Source organism: Pimephales promelas, chromosome 7 (genome assembly GCF_988280905.1).
Source record: "Pimephales promelas chromosome 7, fPimPro1.hap1.1, whole genome shotgun sequence".
NCBI lineage: Eukaryota > Metazoa > Chordata > Actinopteri > Cypriniformes > Leuciscidae > Pimephales > Pimephales promelas.
In genome coordinates, this window is record NC_142775.1 from 35960934 (window position 1) to 35976307 (window position 15374).

General features: G+C 44.0%; 1 protein-coding gene across 3 annotated transcripts in view; it reads left to right on the forward strand.

The window, feature by feature from the left end:
* Positions 1–15374, forward strand: part of slc4a3 (solute carrier family 4 member 3) — an 86914-nt gene that overhangs the window by 39154 nt on the left and 32386 nt on the right. For 2 of the 3 annotated variants that reach the window (XM_039683538.2, XM_039683539.2), the window contains exon 6: positions 490–710. In XM_039683538.2, the coding sequence (XP_039539472.2) occupies positions 490–710 (221 nt within the window). Of the gene's footprint in view, positions 1–489; positions 711–12062; positions 12770–15374 lie in introns of those variants that run through there. The other variant, XM_039683540.2, reaches the window with a different exon arrangement.

The window sequence follows — 15374 nt, forward strand, 5'->3', positions numbered from 1 at the left end:
TGTTCTTTTTCACTTTCAAAAACTGTAAATTTACAGTAAAAATACATTAAATGTACCATGAGATCTATCACAGTTATTTACCGTATATATAGTACGGAAACTTTCTGTTAACCAATTAACAACACGGTCTTTTACCGTTAAAATCACGATTATTTTTTACAGTGAATCTTTAAATCTTTGCAGACCTTTTACATCCACAAACAGCTATTTTACAAACTGCATGAAAGGTAATATCCGAAAAGCATAATAGGGGCACATTTAAATCAAAAGCGAATTTTTCTTGTAAACCTTTTCAGCATACAGTAGGTGTTATGTGGTTAAACCAGCCACCTATAATCATGCACATATTTCATGATTAGCAATGAAATATGTGCTCTATTAGCTATGAAATATGTGCTCTATTAGCAATGCATCCTGCTCAGTTCATTTCATCTTGCTAATAACAATAGGTAAAAAAACAGTGTTCAATTGTAGGTTTCTTTTTAACAGGTTTAGCCCTTCTCCAGAACCTGCCAGTATGACAACACGAGGCTGGTTTCGCAGGAAGCCCGTCCACCGGCTGGCTGGAGCCCAGCGGAACAGCTACGACCTACGAGAACGCATCTGCATAGGCAGCATGACAGCCATGGAGACTGCGGTCTACCAGAAAGTTCCCACAGACGAAGCAGAGGCGCAGATGCTTGCCAGCGCTGACCTGGATGACATGAAAAGTAAGCAAAATCAGTTCTGAAGGAGTCATGAAAATAGCGGGACGCTAATACGCATCGATTTTTTTCAGACATGGAACAAATCATCAACCTGCTATTAGTTTGGGCATTTCTAGAATATTCTATTTCACAGATTCTTATTTCTTAATTCTTTATCAGTACAACAAAATATTAACAATTAAATAATTATTTATACATACATTATCTTTGTTTTGCATTTGTCCTTTCACAATTTGGAGGATGCAAATAATTTATCATCATAATATTGGGGTCATCAAAATAGCGTTTTATCTTAATTATTTAGTCTTCAAATAAAAATAAGATATATTTGAGATACTTGAGAAGCAACACTGCATGAGACATTAGGACTTATTTTTTAATGAATACAGCTTTAATATTAGTACACTGGGAGACTTTTTTAAGTGATAAAATCTAAAACTTAATACAGATAAATTATACACTCCCTGAAAACAGTGCTGCTTTTCAAAAAAACTGAATTGTTTTCAGGATTTTTAGATATTTTACCTGGAAAACAAAACACTTATACTGTAGTTGTTTTTCTGTAGTGTAGTAAGCATGAATCTTTTGTAGATGACTAGTTAAATCAAGAAAGCTTTATTTCAGGGTTTTTTTTCTGATAACAATAGGCTGACTATATGACTTTTCCTTATAAATGTCTTCTTCTGTGCTTAATTAAGTAAGGACATCATTTATATGCTCTTATTTAAGGTTTAATCTATAACCTTTTTCCTGGATTCTGCAAGGGGTGTGTACATTTATGAGCACGAAATGCAACTGTAGCCTTTTGTCTCGAGAATCACAGTGCACTAACTGATTTGAGTTTTCAGTGTGTGTAGCCATGATGATTAAAACAAGGATTAAAGCAGACAACTTCCATGTTGTCGCGGTCGTTCGATCTTAATTGAAATCAGTGTAGTAACTCAAACAAAATTAGATGGGCGTGTTTGATTTCATGTGTCATTGGAACCACACCAAAGACAGAGTCTCAGGCCGATGGTTTAACTTGATCTTGACAAGCCAAAGCCTGTAGTCCCTCCAAATGCTCTTTAAAATCTCACTCTAGAGAAGGGGAGTGATGACAGGGAGTGTTTGTATAGTGGACTTAGACGTTCACATTGGCAAGCTTTCTGGTAAGTTTCGGGGCGCTGGGGTATTCGTGTCCATACTCATAAATGTGTTTTGGTGGAAAGCAGAGCAGCAGGATCATTGGCTGGCCATGGTCAGCACTTGGCCTGCCCTCTCCTCCCTTTCCCGCGGCTGTAAACAAGCCTTCGAGATGTTCAGATGTGGTCAGGGTCACTGGATCCACGCCATCCACCAGAGTGCTTCCCGTTGTTTTTACATTAATGATTATCCTTAATAAAGTAAGCTCAACTGATTACAGGGTATGACAGTCCAAGAATACTACTACTCCTTTAAAAACCCTTGCAAGAGTGTAATTGGCACTTTCCACAAATAGAATGTCCCATCGCTTTAAAAAAAAGTATTATAAAGACAAATCCCATGTTTTTTCTTTTTTTTTTTTTTTTTGGTTTGGGCGAAATACTGTTATTTAAAGTCCCCCTGTAGTCAATAATTGTATCCCTTAAAACTCATCTTTAGTCACCAAAATGACATATTTAAAAGTTTTCCCTGTGAAAAAAAAAAAAATCTTAATGCCTTAAAATAGCTTGAATGTAACTCTACTACACCCTTGCTTCATTTCGTATATGTGGAGATTCAGAGATTAGTAAACGATCAGAGATTCACTCGGTCAACCAACTAAGTAAACGCTGCACAATGATATCGCTCTATACAACGTTGGACACATAATGAGATGGTCCTCACTGCAGAAAATTAAATCCTTGGGGAGGAGTTGGATCTGGATCCCACCCACCTTACATATGTACATAAACCTATCCAACTCCACCCCCTGATCCCTAAACACACCCCTAAACCTACCCAGCTCCACCCCCTGATCCATAAATCTACCCCTAAACCTATCCAGCTCCACCCCCTGATCCCTAAACCCAACCCTAAACCTATCCAGCTCCACCCCCTGATCCCTAAACCTACCCAGCTCCACCCCTGATCCCTAAACCCACCCCTAAACCTATCCAGCTCCACCCCCTAATCTCTAAACCCAACCCTAAACCTATCCAGCTCCACCCACTGATCCCTAAACCCACCCCTAAACCTATCCAGCCCCACCCCCTGATACCTAAACCTATCCAGCTCCACCCCCGGATCCCTAAACCCAACCCTAAACCAATCCAGCTCCACCCCCTGATCCCTAAACCCAACCCTAAACCTATCCAGCTCCACCCACTGATCCCTAAACCCACCCCTAAACCAATCCAGCTCCACCCCTGATCCCTAAACCCACCCCTAAACCTATCCAGCTCCACCCCCTGATCCCTAAACCCACCCCTAAACCTATCCAGCTCCACCCCCTAATCTCTAAACCCAACCCTAAACCTATCCAGCTCCACCCCCTGATCCCTAAACCCACCCCTAAACCTATCCAGCTCCACCCCCTAATCTCTAAACCCAACCCTAAACCTATCCAGCCCCACCCCCTGATACCTAAACCTATCCAGCTCCACCCCCGGATCCCTAAACCCAACCCTAAACCAATCCAGCTCCACCCCCTGATCCCTAAACCCAACCCTAAACCTATCCAGCTCCACCCACTGATCCCTAAACCCACCCCTAAACCAATCCAGCTCCACCCCTGATCCCTAAACCCACCCCTAAACCTATCCAGCTCCACCCCCTGATCCCTAAACCCACCCCTAAACCTATCCAGCTCCACCCCCTGATCCCTAAACCCACCCCTAAACCTATCCAGCTCCACCCACTGATCCCTAAACCCACCCCTAAACCAATCCAGCTCCACCCCTGATCCCTAAACCCACCCCTAAACCTATCCAGCTCCAGCCCCTGATCCCTAAACCCACCCCTAAACCTATCCAGCTCCACCCCCTGATCCCTAAACCCACCCCTAAACCTATCCAGCTCCACCCACTGATCCCTAAACCCACCCCTAAACCTATCCAGCCCCACCCCCTGATACCTAAACCTATCCAGCTCCACCCCCGGATCCCTAAACCCAACCCTAAACCAATCCAGCTCCACCCCCTGATCCCTAAACCCAACCCTAAACCTATCCAGCTCCACCCACTGATCCCTAAACCCACCCCTAAACCAATCCAGCTCCACCCCTGATCCCTAAACCCAACCCTAAACCTACCCAACTCCACCCCCTGATCCATAAATCTACCCCTAAACCTACCCAGCTCCACCCACTGATCCCTAAACCAATCCAGCTCCACCCCCTGATACCTAAACCTATCCAGCTCCACCCCCTGATCTCTAAACCCACCCTAAACCTACCCAACTCCACCCCCTGATCCCTAAACCCCCCAAAAAACAATTAATATGATTAGCCTTTTGTTTGACTGTTATCAAACAGATCATAATGTGTTGCTAATGTTGCACAAACCATGTTCCCATTCGCCATTTCAGAGTCAGACAGCTGCCTTCTAACTATCATCAGAAACACTATGAACAACCTAGATTGCCAGTGGAGAAAGGCATATCTATAATTCATCATAACATCGTAATATACATCATACTCCTGCTGTATTGCTAAATCTATCCAATTTTTCATATCATAACTGAAAAATACATGCTTCTCTCGAGACTCCCCTTCTAGTTTAATAACATGTTAACCTGTTGGTTACAGGTAGTTTGTGACGTCAGAATCACCAGATATTTCAATTCAAACTGCATTTTTGAGACTGAGCCTTAAGATCACTGCAGTCTTAAGGAGCAAATACTCAGCAATCGTGTTGACATGAGAATTTGCAAATGGTTTGTCTTAAAGCATATAAAAAACAAACAAACGCATAGATGTATAAACAACATTAAAAACTTGATTTTCACCACAGCGGGACATAACATGAAGAATAGGTATACAATATCAAATGCCTTTTGATAGAAGTGTTGACCGCAATTGCTAAGCTTAACTTTTCGACCTGTTTACCAAAGTTATTATAAGAGAAAAAAAATAATAATTTCCAATAATTCATAACAATGTCAGCCTGAGCTGCAACCTAACAGCAAAACACACCTGTCAGTCACATCTTACTTCTAATACATAAAACTGAAAAGGAGAACTAATGGGGCATCTGCACTTTTACTCTAGTACTTGATTTGTGTGCTTCGTCCACCACTGATAATATTTAGTTTGATCTGTGGGCTTTGGCACCCTATTTCTGGAAAGTGCAAATTAGTATTTTATTTCTTTAGTGTTTTTATCTTGTTGAACGTCACTGAAGTCAGTCCCGTACGTGTCTGGGAGAATCCCTGAAGATGTGCTGCACATGACTATGGATGTTTTCTTAGATGCAGCATTGTACAGTTCTTCCTGACGCGAGAGGTTTGTTTTAAATGGGCTCCCATGCTCAAGCTGGCCTCCCAGCTGTTCCTCTGTGTGATGTGGTGATTTTTCAAGCCATGGGAATGGCTAGAAACACAATTTTATTGAGCCAGATGATTTTCAGAGGCTAAGTTTAGTAGTTTAGTGTGTGTGTGCAGTATAGTGAGTGTATACAATATAGTGGATAAACAGGAGTAAGATTCTATCATTATTAGTTCTATTGTTTCCATCATTGAATATTATTTGTATATTATTTAGGGCTGTCAGTTAAAGGGTTTGTTCACCCAAAAATGTATTTACTCACCCTCATGTTGTACCAACCCCGTAAGACCTTCATTCATCTTCGGAACACAAATTAAGATATTTAAGATTTTAGGATCGCTCTTGCATACTAGTCCATAGGCTTCTTGAGGGAATGACACTTGCTGGCATCAAAAAGTCATCAAAAACATTGTTAAAATAGTCCAAGTGACTACAGTGGCTAAATTTTTACTTTATCAAACGACGAGAATACTTTTTATGTGTAAAAACAAACAAAAATAACGACTTTATTTCAACTATTCACTTCCTTCTCTATGGGCCTGCAGTCAGTTAACGTAGTGTGATTGCGTAAAGCTACGTCACACGTAGGCTCACTATTGGCCGACGCTGGTCATGTGTGTGATGCGTGTGACGTACAATAACAGAGGCCTACGCTATTAAACTAGTAACCTGACTCGAGGCAGAGGGAGAAATAAACGAATAGTTGAAATAAAGTCGTTATTTTTGTTGTTTTTGCGCGTGTTCTCGTCGTTTGATAAACTTAAGATTGAGCCCCTGTAGTCACTTGGACTATTTTAACGATGTCCTTTAATGACTTTTTGAGGCCAGCAAGTCATTCCCTCAAGAAGCCTATGGACTAGTATACAGGAGTGATCTTAATATCTTAAATATCTTAATTTGTGTTCCGAAGATGAATGAAGGTCTTACGGGGTTGGAAATAAACCCTTTAAACGCGTAATTAACGGCGTTTATAACACAGTCTCATCCCAAAAAGTCATATAACTGACGTTTTGGGACGTATTTTGACCATACGTCAATATCCGCCTTTTTAGGGCCCCCTTAAACGTCGGTAGATGGCGATCCCGGGCCGTCATACAACTGACGCTTTACCTTTAACGTCAGTTAGGTGACGGGTTAGGTTTAGGGTTAGGTTTAGGTATGGGGTAGAGTTAGGATCCCATAATCTCATCTACCGACGTTTAAGGGGGCCCTAAAAAGGCGAATATTGACGTATGGTCAAAAGACGTCCCAAAACGTCAGTTATATGACGTCTTGGGATGAGACCGGGTTGGCGTTTACGCAAACCAACGGCGTCAATTTTTTTATTGCGCGATTAACGGTCTTTTTGGCCTAGCAAACTTTGTATTTTTTTTTCATATGCTTTTGCAACATTACGCGCTGCGCTATGAAACCCATTCATTTCAATGGCTTGCGCCGCACGAGAAGGACGTTTTGTTGCTTCGTCGACCAAAGCGCAAGCGGATCTAGCTAGACCGGAAACAAAACAACAGGCACGCCACACACACTCGTTTGGGCTTGCGAGACGGCCAAATAGTAGGTTAACGTTACGTTTTGAGTGGATGACGAGCGCGAGACGCCGAAATGGATGCCAATAAGATTTTGAATGGAAACTCTGGAAATCAAGAGACATTTAGAATAGATAAAAATGTGTGATTAATCGCGAGTTAACTACAACATTAATGCGATTAATCGCGATTAAATATTTTAATCGTTTGACAGCACTGTTATTATTTTAATATATCATATATCCTTGCTAATATTGTTTTTTAAATTGATATATTAATAAGTTGCTATCATTGTATATTATTTTAATATATCATTGCTAAAATTGTTTTTTATATTTTGGTATATTAATAAGTTGCAATTAGTTCAATTGTTCTGTGCTGCTTATATATATTTTTAACATTTTATTAATAAATACTTTAGTGCTAACATGCCTGGAGCTGGTTGGGTTTTGAAGGAAGCATAGATGTTTCCATGTGGCGCGCCGATACAGGCTAATTTCATGAATGATACTGCCGTTTACTCTACGTGACATACAGTGCAGCTAATATGGCTAAATTAGTCCCTGTGAATGAAGGCCAGGGTCCAGCAGAGTGCTTTTAGGTGAGGGCTGCAACGGCTCTGTGGATGATTCCCCTCCAGCTATAATTAACTTCACTGTTCCAATTGATTATCCTTCCCAAAGACCCGCCCGCAGCCTTTCCTGCTTTTAGAAAAGAGGAAGCATTGACTGCTCTACCGCAGCAAATTACAAATGAGGCCGCCACACTGGAACAGGCCATTGAATTTAAGCCTTGCATCACACTAGCTTGCTATAAACGGCTCATGTCTAACTCTGTCCCGCTCCATGCCACTGTTTTGACAAGTGTGACACCTTTATATGGCATTTAGATTCCACAAATGTCCGAATGCTCACTTGTGTAAACCACATAATTGATTTTCCTACTTATTTTGTGAATGACCCCATTGTTTGTTTCTTATTTTTAGAATAGTTTGTAATTGCACTGTTGAATAATCTCAAATGGCCTCTTTTTCATATCTCAGTTGTTTCTGCTACAGCAATATGATTAGAGTACAATTACAGGGAGATATTTTTTTTTATTTTATTTATTTTTTTGGGAATATACAGCATATTCTATACATTTAGTTAAGTGTATTGAATGACCACAAATATTGTCTCACTATTCCAATTGTATCTCCCAACAATGTGAATATTTTTGTTTATTTTAATATTTCATTTAAGTTATTTGATTTATTTATTTATTTTTTCGGAAAAAAAAAAGTCTCAATATCCCTGTCACGATCACCAGTTGGAGTGCCCCAGAGAATCACCAGAGGGCACTCCACATCAGAACTGATCACTTCACCAGAACTCCGTTTCCCATAATGCCTCATCCCTGTGACTGATTACACGCACACCTGCACCTCATTTCAGACTGCCTACATAAGCCACATTCAAACAAGGACTCTTTGCGAAGTATTGCATTGCCACGGCTTGTAATTTCTGAGCGTATATCCTGTTTCTGGTTTCTCTGGTTTTGATCCTGGTTTGTTTCCTGACTTCTGCCTGTTTGCTGCCTGCCCTGATCTCCTGCCTGTTACCTGACGACTCTCTGCGCTCACTCTCTGATATCCCTGTTTTGCTGTTTCCTGACCCCTGCCTGTTTGATGATTCTAAATAAAGCTGCACTTGGATCTACATCTCCCAGTCTCGGAGCATTTCGTAACAGAATACTTCGCCACTTCAGATCCAGCAGCCGAGAGAGAACCGAGATCCACCATGGACCCACTTATTAGTCTCTTCCGCCTCAGCCAAGGTAATTGTTCTATAGAGGAATATGTTGAGGAATTTTGTGAGCTATGCCATGGGGTAGACTTGGACGATTCAGTTTTAAAAGATGCTTTCCGATATGGACTTAAGGACATAATAAATTATCTCATGCCTGATAATACCCCTCAATGGACTTTATATCAGTATATTGAATTCGCCCTGAGGATTAGCGGCTCATCATTTACTGTGGGCTTTGAGGATAAGGCCGAGGGGGCGTTCCTAGAGACCGTTCAGCCAGAGACCGTTCAGCCAGAGACCGTCCAGCCAGAGCTTCACCACAACATGCCTGAGCTTCATGCCGAGCCTGTGCTCACCGTCAGCCCTGCCGAGCCTGCGCTCACCGTCAGCCCTGCCGAGCCTGCGCTCACCGTCAGCCCTGCCGAGCCTGCGCTCACCGTCAGCCCTGCCGAGCCTGCGCTCACCGTCAGCCCTGCCGAGCCTGCGCTCACCGTCAGCCCTGCCGAGCCTGCGCTCACCGTCAGCCCTGCCGAGCCTGCGCTCACCGTCAGCCCTGCCGAGCCTGCGCTCACCGTCAGCCCTGCCGAGCCTGCGCTCACCGTCAGCCCTGCCGAGCCTGCGCTCACCGTCAGCCCTGCCGAGCCAGAGACGCTTCACGTCAGCCCTGCCGAGCCAGAGACGCTTCACGTCAGCCCTGCCGAGCCAGAGACGCTTCACGTCAGCTCTGCCGAGCCAGAGACGCTTCACTTCACTTCTGCCGAGCCAGAGACGCTTCACTTCACTTCTGCCGAGCCAGAGACGCTTCACGTCACTTCTGCCGAGCCAGAGACGCTTCACGTCACTTCTGCCGAGCCAGAGACGCTTCACGTCACTTCTGCCGAGCCAGTGTCTAAAGACAAGATGGCCGCCTCCAAGCCAGTGTCTAAAGACAAGATGGCCACCTCCAAGCCAGTGTCTAAAGACAAGATGGCCGCCTCCAAGCCAGTGTCTAAAGACAAGATGGCCGATTCAGAGACTGTTGAAATCACTTCTGCTGATCCAGATTCTGTTCACGTCACCACCTTCGAGCCAGTGTCTACGGACAAGATGGCCGCCTCCGAGCCAGTGTCTACGGACAAGATGGCCGCCTCCAAGCCAGTGTCTACGGACAAGATGGCCGCCTCCAAGCCAGTGTCTACGGACAAGATGGCCGCCTCCAAGCCAGTGTCTACGGACAAGATGGCCGCCTCCAAGCCAGTGTCTCCGGACAAGATGGCCGCCTCCAAGCCAGTGTCTCTGGACAAGATGGCCGCCTCCAAGCCAGTGTCTCCGGACAAGATGGCCGCCTCCAAGCCAGTGTCTCCGGACAAGATGGCCGACCCAGTGTCTCCGGACAAGATGGCCGACCCAGTGTCTCCGGACAAGATGGCCGACCCAGTGTCTCCGGACAAGATGGCCGACCCAGTGTCTCCGGACAAGATGGCCGACCCAGTGTCTGTTCCTGAGTTTGTTTCTGTGTTTGTGACCATTTCTGTTCTAGTGTCTGTTCCTGAGCCGGTGTCTGTTCCTGAGCTGGTGTCTGGTCCCGAGCCGGTGTCTGGTCCTGAGAGGGCATCACCGCCCAGGCCGCCCAAGGGGTCTTCACCGCCGTGGCCGCCCGAGGGGTCTTCACAGCCGTGGCCGCCCGAGGGGTCTTCACAGCCGTGGCCACCCGAGGGGTCGTCACCGCCGTGGTCTCCTGAAAGGTCTTCACCGCCGTGGCCGCCCGAGGGGTCCTCACCGCCGTGGTCTCCTGAAAGGTCTTCACCGCCGTGGCCGCCCGAGGGGTCCTCACCGCCGTGGTCTCCTGAAAGGTCTTCACCGCCGTGGCCGCCTGAGGGGTCTTCACGACCGTGGCCGCCTGAGGGACCTTCACTGCTGTGGACGCCCGAGGGTCCCACAGTTCCGCCCTGGTCACGTCCACAGCCTGCTCTGCCCTGGTCATGCCCACAGTTTGATTCGCCTTGGACGCCTGAGAGTCCGACAGCTCCGCCCTGGTCTTCGCCTCGTCCAGCTCCGCCCTGGCCTTCGCCTGCACAGCCTGCTCCGCCCAGGTCGCCTGCACAGCCTGCTCCGCCCAGGTCGCCTGCACAGCCTGCTCCGCCCAGGTCGCCTGCACAGCCTACTCCGCCCAGGTCGCCTGCACAGCCTGCTCCGCCCAGGTCGCCTGCACAGCCTGCTCCGCCCAGGTCGCCTGCACAGCCTGCTCCGCCCAGGTCGCCTGCACAGCCTGCTCCGCCCAGGTCGCCTGCACAGCCTGCTCCGCCCAGGTCGCCTGCACAGCCTACTCCGCCCAGGTCGCCTGCACAGCCTGCTCCGCCCAGGTCGCCTGCACAGCCTGCTCCGCCCTGGTCGCCTGCACAGCCTGCTCCGCCCTGGTCGCCTGCTCAACCTGATACGCTCTGGTCACCTGCTCCTCTTCTGCTCCACGGACCTGGTCCTCCATCCCACCCCCAGATCCGCCTTCGCTCCACCGCCCACCTGGACAGTTTTGTTTGTTTTGAGCGTCTGGAAGCCGCTCTTTGGGGTGGGGCTATGTCACGATCACCAGTTGGAGTGCCCCAGAGAATCACCAGAGGGCACTCCACATCAGAACTGATCACTTCACCAGAACTCCGTTTCCCATAATGCCTCATCCCTGTGACTGATTACACGCACACCTGCACCTCATTTCAGACTGCCTACATAAGCCACATTCAAACAAGGACTCTTTGCGAAGTATTGCATTGCCACGGCTTGTAATTTCTGAGCGTATATCCTGTTTCTGGTTTCTCTGGTTTTGATCCTGGTTTGTTTCCTGACTTCTGCCTGTTTGCTGCCTGCCCTGATCTCCTGCCTGTTACCTGACGACTCTCTGCGCTCACTCTCTGATATCCCTGTTTTGCTGTTTCCTGACCCCTGCCTGTTTGATGATTCTAAATAAAGCTGCACTTGGATCTACATCTCCCAGTCTCGGAGCATTTCGTAACAATCCCATTGGTTTTTCCTCGTCAGCAATTACAGTGAACATTTAAATTCAATATAATCGATTTTGTAAAAAGGAAAATTTTTCTGCAGTTTCTTGCATTCTCCTGAGAAAATTTCCTCATATTTCTCATTAAATTCTCCCAAAAATCAAATGATCTGAGCTCTCTTTTATCTTATCTACAAAATAGACTAATTTGAGTCTATATTTGTTTTTTCCTAAAGAATTAAAATGAGAAAGTTCTTATCTAAATGAAACATAACTGAGATCTAAATGTCCAAAAAATTAAATGTCCCTCTCATATGCATACAAATCTTGTAAACGTCCAGCTATATGGACTATTGGACTCATCTGAACTGTGATTGGCTAATCCCTGTGCAGGTAACCGCTTGAAAACGAGACAGGATTGAGATCTAGAAGCAGCCATGGTTTCCATGGAGATCGGTCATGTGGAGACAGTGCTGTGTAATGTGTGGCACCATGTTGTGCACTTCATCTGCGCCGATGTTGTTCCGGATGGAGGTTTTCACCTCTGCTTTCTGATAGGGTGCTGGAACCAGCTCTGTATCTGATGGGGGAAAATCCGCATCTCTGTCCCTCATGCAGCCACGGGATCAATCGACAACGTCATGGAAAGCACAGAGGCAGCCGATAGATCAGTGCGAGACCTCAAAAGTAGTTCAGTTGTATCAACATTTCCTCTGGATCATCAGCCAATTCCAGCGATCCCTGCTGTTCGCTTGCGTACATGAGGACACGTCTCGCAGAACTACTGCTTGGAAACCCTGGGGCCAGACACCATTTCCTTATCAGGCAGCCAGGTGGATCTTACAAACTCTCTTTGGAATGAGGGCCTAGCTGAGACATTATCCCTTTTCCCTCTTTTCTTCTTTAACTTGCCGTTCTTGGACAATCCATAGTTCTGGTCATTCCATAGTTCTAGAAATTTGCGCTTCCAGGATATCCTCGAGTTTTTTTGAGTTCTACTTTGTAGAAGGTACAAAATAGCGTCGCGGAAGAGGGTGGCATCCTGGATGATCCGGAGGCACCAGGTGTGGAGATGACAGACGTGGAGAAGGAGAAGGACAGCAGAGGTAGCTCAGGGGAGGAATGCCCTGATAAGGGTGCTGGAAAGGGGCATTGTGTGGATCAGGAAAACCCTCTGGCAAGCTTTGCATTGGCCGGCTTTGAGGACTTTGAGGAGTTTGTGCTGGATTTTGATGATTATGACCTTCTGGAGTCCATCCACTCACACCTTGGCTCCCCGGACGAACCGATCCGTAAGTGTGCTTACTGTTAAAAAAGTTGGACGTGTGATGAAAGGTAATATTTTCCAGCAACCTTAGTTTTTGCAAATGTCACTTTGCTTCACACTTACTTCATTTTTCGACGGAATTTTGCCATTGTCATTGACAATAATGTAGTTTAGGTTAATGAATGACAAAAAGCCTTGAAGTACGCTTTTGGACTCGAATGTGTAACCTCTTGATTAAATCCAATAGGATTTTCCGTTCACATGACTGCGGTTGTGACATTGTAAAAATGCACTCCACCCTCTATAGATCTTGCTCGCATTGGAAATTGATTGCTGGGGATTTCGAACTGAGTTGCTTTATTGATCGGGGAGGGAAACACAAGATAATTAACGTCAAGCCGAGTCCATTCAAACAATTTGCTGACATGAAATGGCCTCTGGTGTGATGTGGCATGTTTGAGTGGATGGCTTGTTATGAAGTTCCATATCATCCACTCCTGTTGACACATACAGTACATGTGCAGCCAAGCCTCCACACACACATCATCTCAGGGCAGAGTCATATTACGCAGTAACTTAAATCAGACAAAGTATGGTGATTCCTATTGATATTCTTCATGCATTATGGTTAGAGGTTTGTTCGTCTGTAATTAGCCTAATTCAGACGTTTTTTTTGGCCTACACTACCACTCAAAAGTTTGGGGCAGTCAGTCATTTATTAGTTTTATTCAGCAAGGATGCATTAGATAAGATGTGACATTAAAGTTTTTAACATTGTTACAAAAAAAAACAACAACTTTCTATTAATAAAAGAATCCTGAAACATGTAATGTTTCACGACTTCCACAGAAATATTAAGCAGTCCAACTGTTATGTTTCTTGAGTACCAAATCAGCATCATAGAACGATTTCTGAAGGAACATCATGATACAAACTTTGTTATCTTAATATTTCACAATAATTCTTTACTGTATTTTTGACCAAATAAATGCAGCCTTAGAGAGATGAAACTTATTTCCAAAATCATTTAAAAAGTCTTACCAAAGTTTACACAGTGGCATCATTTCTGTATGCACACTGAATTATGATTGGTCTTAGTTCTTACATCTATTTGGATACTGAATTGCGAATGCTCTTGTCTTTCCTGCATGTTTTTAGCCATTTATAGTTAGCCACTGAACAGTAATTGTTCGATGATTCTGATGTGACACCAACCGAAGATGTCTTTCTGTTAAATTTGCATATCTCATATCAGTCATAAGCCAAATCAATAATTAAGACGTTAACATGACTAACTTTCATATTTTAGACACAACATGGTTACAAAAATAAATAATCCAAATTAGGTTTATGGCTTGTTTTTGTTTTTCAAGCTTTAATGCACCCCATTCACAACAATTGCATGGAAAAAGAAACCATTGCATTATCCATTTGAAGAAAGTCAGTCATACTGGTTTATACTAACCACTTTACAACCTGAGTAGATAATATAACAAATGTTACAGTTCCTTATATAGAAAGAGATGGGTCTGAACCATTTTATCAGACTTCAAACACTGCTTTTCACTAATAGCCTACTTGTAGTTTGATAAACAGTAAAACCCTTAGGCTTTTGCTTTTGTCTTTGTGTTTACTAGTGCGTCGCCCTCAAGGCCTTTCCCTGTCTGTGATTCTCTGCAGTCCCTCGGGAAAATGTCTGTGTGAATAGCAGACAGACAGTCTAGCAGAGATCAATTTCCATCTTATCTTTCTGTTTCGCTGTTTCTTTTCAAGAATACACACAAACTCTGTGTCATAAAACTTTTATAACTGCCTGAATTTGGGTCAATGGCAAATGGATAATTTTGAAAAAAATCACCTAGTTTAAATGAGGCAAGAAATGTGATAATTGTAATTATATTAGTTAAAAAAAAAATTCAGCAAAAAAAACCAACAAGATCACAAAAAAAAAAATTCAACCTGTTGTCAACTTGATTTTTTTTTAAAAATGTAAAAATGCTTAAAGTTTTCTGTGATGAGTTAAAGGGATAGAATATACAGTTTATTTCAGTTTTTTAGATATTAATAATATTATATTACATTAGAATTATGTATTATATTGATTATGATAACAATATAATATATTTTATACCTTTATTTAGATTTTTTTCTAAAGTTTCAGAGGTGTATTCAATGTATTGCATTTTAAATGCATTTTTTAATAGATCTTGTCAAAAAGCGAGCCTGCCATTGAACCATTTTGAGAAAGTATGTTTGAAGGTGGTAAATAGGTAATGCTAACAAAATAAGAGAGGACAGATCAAATGTTTGAATTGGGATTTCAAATCAGCACTTTTGTGCTTCAAACACACATTTGCGGCCTGAGTTGGTTTCGTCCTTTGGTGTTTTGATGAAAACTTGGCTGTTTTGGTCTCCTCTAGCATTTTTGCTCTGCTGCCATGAAAAGCACAACCAGAGTACAGCCAAAAGGCACAGCCACCTTATTGTTAGCGCTCTACCCCTGGGTAAAGGCCCATCACCAGTGTGTGGACTTTTTTTGTTTTTTAAAAGGGGGATGCAGGGGTTCGAGTCATGTGCGAGGCTAGGAGAGAAAGGGTAAAACATTTACTTTGTTTACCGAACATCCCCGG